The following is a 6,918-nucleotide window of genomic DNA, read 5'->3' as shown; positions in this document are numbered from 1 at the left end:
TTCTTCTTTTTCTTTTCTTTTTTTTTTGGGTCAAAACGATATTTCATTCATATACCTCTAACGTGGATACATCCAGACATGTCAAAGAAAAGTAGACAAAATAAAGCATGTGGGACACCCTCTAATCTAGACCAAAAGGCCTCCCCAGTATGCCGGGCAACATAGGAGGCGACCCAGTCTGCTGCACTGTTCGCCTCTCGGTAGGCATGGGCGATCTGACATGAAATCAGTTCTCGAACCAGACTGCGTATATCCCGTATCAACGGGTGACCATCCCCATACGTGTCCACACCTCGTATCCAGTCAATCACTGTCGAGCAATCACCCTCGAGAACAAGTCTGTCGGCCCCCAGGGCCCGTCTCGCGACCAGAAGTCCCTCCCAAGCAGCCTGCACCTCTGCTCCCACCACCGAACAGCCAAAGATACTCCGTCCTCCAGCCGCAATGAGTGTACCACGATGGTCCCTGATCACGAAACCCACACCCCCGGATGCGCCATCCTCCGCCATACCACCATCGAAATTCACCTTAAGATAGCGAGGGGGTGGGAGATGAGGGGGGGGCGGGGGCATTTTTGGCATCGTATTTTAAAATAAAAGGAGCTTAAGGATCAGGAATTAAAGTTGGTGAAGTTATGGGACCAAACATTTTAGGACCAGCGGACTTTTTGTTATACGGAATCTTTTGGAGAGTGTAAAATTAATTTTCCTCTTTGGATGTACCTCGTGATACAAATGGATAATGTAACGGGGGATTCCCGGAAGGACGGTGCATCCTTTTGCGCGAAAGATCCGCCCCCGACCGTTGATTAGGTGGCTTACCGCGTGGGTAAGGGGTCGGGGGTGTATCTTCGCTTGAAAGAAGAATTCGCCAAACCTTCCCTTTGACCCATCCGTTTCCTTATATATACTTCAACACCACGTCAAACACGCTCCATTGCCATTACCAAATCCCAGGTTCATCCCACCTTGCCTCTTTCCTCTGATATAATCACTGGGAAGATAATGCGAAATAAAGTGAGTGAGAGAGAGACTTTATTGCCATTCCCGACCCCAATTTCATCCCACCTTACTTCTTTCCTCTGAGAGACTGTGAAGAGAGTGTGATATAGAGTGCAAGAGGAGGGGGGGAGAGAGAAAGGAAAGATGGGAGGGAGCCCATGCACCACCTATAGAAGCGTATCGGCCTCGTGCCGGCGAGCGGAGTCGGCCCTCAACCGAGCAGTCGTTGAAAGCCCCGTCGGCCGATACTTCAAGCTTGAAGCCCGAAAAACCTCCTTCACCAAGGAGCTCCGCGCTGGCCTCGCCACCTTCCTCACAATGGCCTACATCATCTCTGTCAACGCTTCCATCCTCACCGACTCCGGCGGCCCATGCACCGTCCACGACTGCACCCCCGACCATCCCCACCTCCCCGCGGCCAACCGCACCCTCCCCGGCCCCGAGTGCAAGTTCCATTCCAATCCCGGTTACCTGCAGTGCCTCTCTCGTACCCGCAGCGACCTCGTCGTCGCCACCGTCGCTATCTCCATCATCGGTTGCCTCTCCATGGGCTCCTTCGCCAACCTCCCCCTCGCGTTGGCCCCCGGCATGGGCACCAACGCCTACTTCGCCTACAACATGGTCGGCTTCCACGGCTCCGGCCCCGTCCCCTACGGCACCGGCCTCGCCGCCATCATGCTCGAAGGTTGCCTCTTCCTCGCGCTTTCGGTCCTCGGCCTTCGTGCTAAATTGGCCCGCATGATCCCCCGCAACATCCGCCTCGCATCGGCCGCCGGCATCGGCTTATTCCTCGCCTTCACCGGCCTCCAGTCCCAGCAGGGGGTCGGCCTCATCGGACCGAGCTCGTCGACATTGGTCAAGATAGCAGCGTGCGCCAAGACCGATGCGACCACCGGCGAGTGCCTCGGCGGGACCTTGCAGAGCCCGACGTTCTGGCTCGGCGCCCTCGGGTTCGTCATCACCGCCATCTGCCTCTCGAACGAGGTCAAGGGCAGCATGATCTATGGGATTGTGTTTGTGACCTTGGTGTCTTGGATTAGAGGCACCAGGGTCACAATTTTCCCTGACAGCCCTACAGGGAACGCTAACTATGAGTATTTCAAAAAGGTGGTGGACTTCCGTTTGATAAAAAGCACGGCTGGGAAGATAAGCTTCAGTGGCTTCAACAGGAGCGAGGTCTGGATTGCAGTGATTACACTCCTTTACGTCGACGTCCTCGACACCACCGGATCGATGTACTCGATGGCGCAGTACGGCGGGTTCGTGGACGACAAGGGGCGTTTCGAGGGGGAATACCGTGCATTCATCGCGGATGCGAGCTCGACGATCGTGGGGTCTGCGCTCGGGACCACGACGGTGACGACATTCCTGGAGTCGACAGCCGGACTAAAGGAAGGAGGCCGGACGGGGATCACTGCGATCACTGTCGGTGTCTGCTTCTTTTTCTCACTCTTCTTCACACCATTGTTGACAAATGTTCCACCATGGGCTGTCGGGCCGTCGCTGGTGCTGGTCGGAGTCTTGATGTCGAAGATGGTGATGGATATCGAGTGGTCGAAGATGAAGGAGGCTGTGCCGGCATTCCTGACGATGCTTTTAATTCCATTCACCTACTCAATATCTAATGGGATTATTGCAGGGTTAGCCATGTATTTAATCCTCCATTTGTATGATTATGTGGTGGAGGGATGGAAGTTGGTGATGAAGATGAGGAAGATGATGCATGAGGCTCAAAATCAAGTCTCTGCAGCTAGTGCAGAAGTTCCATCCACACCTGTTTGATAGGTGATCTCCTCCATTACCCTAGTTTTGTTTTTTCTGTTGTTCAATGCTATGGTGACAAACATGATGACATACAATCCCTCACAACTAGTCTCCTTTGGAAAGAATGTTGAGAGGGCTGTTGTCTGTATAATGTTTGTCATTCTATCATTACTCATCTTCTTCTCTATCTTTTTCTCAGGTGTTTTTCATTGGGTTGTTTGTGTTTTGTAGTATATGCTCTGTGTTTGCTAAGAGTTTTATAGATTATATGTACTCCTTTCAAGTACTTGGTCTCATTATGTGCATTTAGGCAACCTTATCACTGAGCAGCTGATCCGGATGACAAAATGTGGATTCATAAGGTCTCCAACAGTCTTGACAGTGTTGTTTTGGTAAAGGTTTAAGGGCAATGACAAGTTGGCTTACTGTCGAGAGCCATCGAGAATGTCCTTGTTGATGTCTTTGCTGAAGTACTTAATGGCCTGCATCAAGGTTTCTAGTCCTAGAACATACAGTGCAAGACTTAAAGTTTGGACTTGGGCATGACATAACGGTTCTGCTTTCAGTTCGGTTGCTCATTTTCTGATCAAAGTTTAGTTCATCCCGCAGGTGTAGTTAAGGCTTGGTTCAGGAAGTAAACCAGGCTTCTTTAGCTGGATCAGAGTCTGTTTTCCTCAAGAGCAGAGAGCTAGAGGAACTCTCTCTCTCTCTCTCTCTCTCTCTCTCTCTCTCTGCGCGCGCGCGCTCCGCATGCATAAATTAATCAAACAACTCGGCATGCATCAATTGAATGTGTATCACCTTGACGTGTACTGTGTATCATTGAATATAATGTTTTAAAAATTGTGCATCAATTTACTTAGATATTTGATTTATTTGGATGTGTGTACTAGGTTGCTGATAGATATGTATGAAAGAAGCTTAAAGTACAAATCAAAAATCTTTGGGGTGTATACCATCTAAACATGCACTGTATACTGGTGCATATGATATTCTAAAAACTGTATATCAATTTGCTAAAAAGTATGTATGAGTCATTGGATAACTAACTAGGTGTGTATCATCTAGTTATGTATTGTGTAACGGTGAAGACATGCCATGGCAACGGAGAGAAGTGACTTTGTATTTCAGAAGAGAAGAAAGAGACTCAAGGAGGAGGAGGAATGTGTCACGAATGGATGGAAAGAAAAGGATAGCTCGACAAGGAAGAAGAGAGAGATACAGACAGATGGCTTCAAGGATGAGCATTTCACATTCCTCTTTTTTAAGTCACAGGATAGACGAATTTCGTTAGTAGGAGTCATGCCCGCTTTAACTCTTTGTTTCCACATTAAGATATTCCTTCGTTAGTAGGATACATGGAAAAAAGAAAGACCACCCTATACGATCTCCTCTACTATGCATACTAAGAAATTTTGTTCATAAAGAGCCCCACCTTTATGTGAGGAGCCGTGCAAGTGTAAGTCTCATATCGTTTATTCGCTGGAGAGATTTTGAATAATTATACAAGACTATAGAACTAAATAATACCATTTAACTAGCCTTTTTAGGTGAGATCCTACGTTGTGACAAACAATATCAGTGTCGACTCAGCCTAACACTTATGTGGATTAGGGAACATTATAGCATGAGCCCATTGGGGTTGACCATGGGCCAATCATGGTTCTTATAATTAGATTTAAAGGGTTTTGGATCCTTAATCTATCGAGAACGCTAGAGTTTAAATATGAGAAGTTTGTGAGGATCCGTGCTATTGTATATTTGTATCTCACATCAGGTATTTGCTGGAGAGATTTTGGATACTTATACAGGATTAAAAAATCTAAGTAATATCTTCCAACTAACCTTTTTGGGTGAGGTCTTGAGTTGTGATACTTTATATATACTATGGATTTGCGCATAACTGAAGAGCCCCTAACTGTATACAACAGGATATCTATATAATGGGATGGGATAGGTAACAGGCATTGCTTGTAATTTGCTGGCTTAGACTAAATCTAGGCTAGTCCCATGGAACTCATAATCTGTCATCTACTCTTTTAAGAAGAGCTGCCACACTTCTTAGAATTCCAATCAAATGGACACTAAGAGACGATAAACGTGTGGGGAAATTTTCCACGGATCCAGGCTTCCATAAATATTTGTGGTGTTACGTGGAAGCTTAATCGTAGGATCTCTATGTACTTACTAGAATTTGCCTTGATCATATTTTCTTAAGATAGAACAAACCAGACGGTTTATGTTGCCTTTTTTTTGTATTGGTTCATGGAACGCAAATCAATGTGTGTTTACTAGCTAGAATTTGTCATCTACCTATTTTCTCAAGATAATCAACCTAATTGAGTATCCTAGTAGTTTTTGCTATTGTTCCATGCATGGAACTTGTTTGAATAATAAAAAAAGACGTCAAGAAACATAATTATGGTGTTTTTTTTTTTTTTGCAGAAATCTTTACGGAGTGACTCATCAAGGGATCTAGAGGGCTAAACCGCACAAATAACTATGAGATCTCAATGGTAGACATATTAATTTTGATTCAGGTTATTATTTTTATTAAGAGTCTATTTAGATGATTGGGCTAAAAAATCTATAGAATTCATGAGTTAGGTCAATACAATCAGTAAAATCATAAGATTACAGGTTGGGCTATGGTTATGTTCATAAATATACAAAAATAGCTATGAAGTGGGCCAGGCCAAATCCTAGATATATAAATCTTATTGATGGTTATGATTTTCATTAAATGGCAAAATATTGATGGAATATGAGGCGACAATTTTGATAAGTGAAATAAAAAAATTGCTCCAAAAGGCAAAGCGATAAAGATGTCTCCAGCCATATGACACACTTGGTGCCATTCATGGGTTCGATGTGGCATCCAGTGGGGTTGCATCCTTTGGGCCCTGAAGCTTTTGTCCTCCATTGAAGCTGCTAGCCCATTGAAGCTGGTACTTAAAATTCTGAAAATGAAAATGAGAGGAAGGCTATTAGTAAATTTCTTTCTCATGCATCAACTCTTGAATTATTTGAGAATTGAAAGTTTTGAAAGTATATTAGAGCATGAGATGGGTAGATCAGCAAGAATTGTTCGGTGCCACAAACTTATGATCACCAGCAACCATTTGAAGGTTGCAATTAGATCTTGTAGTCCCAAGTGATCATCTTTCATCAGTTTATTAGGCTCCTTGTTATTTTCGATGACTTCCTGCTTATTGGTATTAGGCTTCTTAGATTGAGAAGTGGAGAGATCAATTAAACACATTACTAGGGTATACCAGTTGCCATTATGCCATGGGGCTGCTTTCACTTTGTGATAATGATGTACCACACAAAATATCTACGCACTTTGTAATTAAACGATTTCAAAGTAGTTCCAAAAAAAAAAAGAGAGAACTGTAAAGAAATTTACAATGGAGTATTTATAGACCTAACTCTAGCTTGATTAGATTGGAATTGAATTCTCCATGAATCAGAGCTTAACCCGTTAGTTTACAGCTGTCCAAAGAGAAAAAGAAGAGGATGATGGCTTTGTGTTCGGACCTCCACTCAGAACACCCTTTATTCTCTTTCCAATCTTGATGTTCTCCAACTTTTGCATGGCTAAAGTCGAAAGTTGAATTTATGTTCATACTTGTTCACACCATACCCTTAATAATAACTAAATTTTTGAGACAAGGACATCTAGCTCTCAAATCTTACTACAAACTATAACGGCATGCTGATGAAATCATTGGTTCGAGAACCGCCCCAAAAGTTCAACCTAGTTGAATTGACCCAAATTGAGCCCCAAACCTAGATCCGATTCTCCAGATGGTTCGAGTTTGAGGCTCATCTAATTGGTTTGGCCTCATGAGAATTCGAACTCGCTCGATGAGACAAATAAACAGGTCATCATCTAATTCTCACATGAACTTTCTTACAAGAGTCTGCTATTATCCCATTGGTTTCTCCTCAAAAATCTAATTGAGGCAAAGAACCCCAAACCCACAGAAACTGTAATGTCTTGAACCAAATTCAGGTCACAGACAGGAGTCCAGTCCGGTCCGGTCTGGTCAAACCAAAGACTTGACCGGTCCATGTAACCCGGACCTACTTCTCCAACTCTTGTCTCGGCGACCCAGGAGTCTGACATTCGCCCAAGAAACACCAAGGA

At 44.5% G+C, this 6,918-nt stretch overlaps 1 protein-coding gene across 1 annotated transcript; it reads left to right on the top strand.

Moving 5' to 3' along the window:
- Positions 1 to 909: 909 nt before the first annotated feature.
- AZG2 (Xanthine/uracil permease family protein) lies at positions 910 to 3,608 on the top strand. The gene is made up of 2 exons (XM_008808990.6): positions 910 to 2,786; positions 3,076 to 3,608. The coding sequence occupies exon 1, from the start codon at positions 1,146 to 1,148 to the stop codon at positions 2,781 to 2,783; it is 1,638 nt and encodes a 545-aa protein (XP_008807212.3). The 5' UTR covers positions 910 to 1,145; the 3' UTR covers positions 2,784 to 2,786; positions 3,076 to 3,608.
- Positions 3,609 to 6,918: the final 3,310 nt, after the last annotated feature.

This window comes from Phoenix dactylifera, chromosome 4 (assembly GCF_051530095.1).
Source record: "Phoenix dactylifera cultivar Ajwa chromosome 4, Ajwa_hap1_PhDact_Kaust_v1.1, whole genome shotgun sequence".
NCBI lineage: Eukaryota > Viridiplantae > Streptophyta > Magnoliopsida > Arecales > Arecaceae > Phoenix > Phoenix dactylifera.
This window is presented reverse-complemented; position numbering and strand designations above follow the sequence as displayed.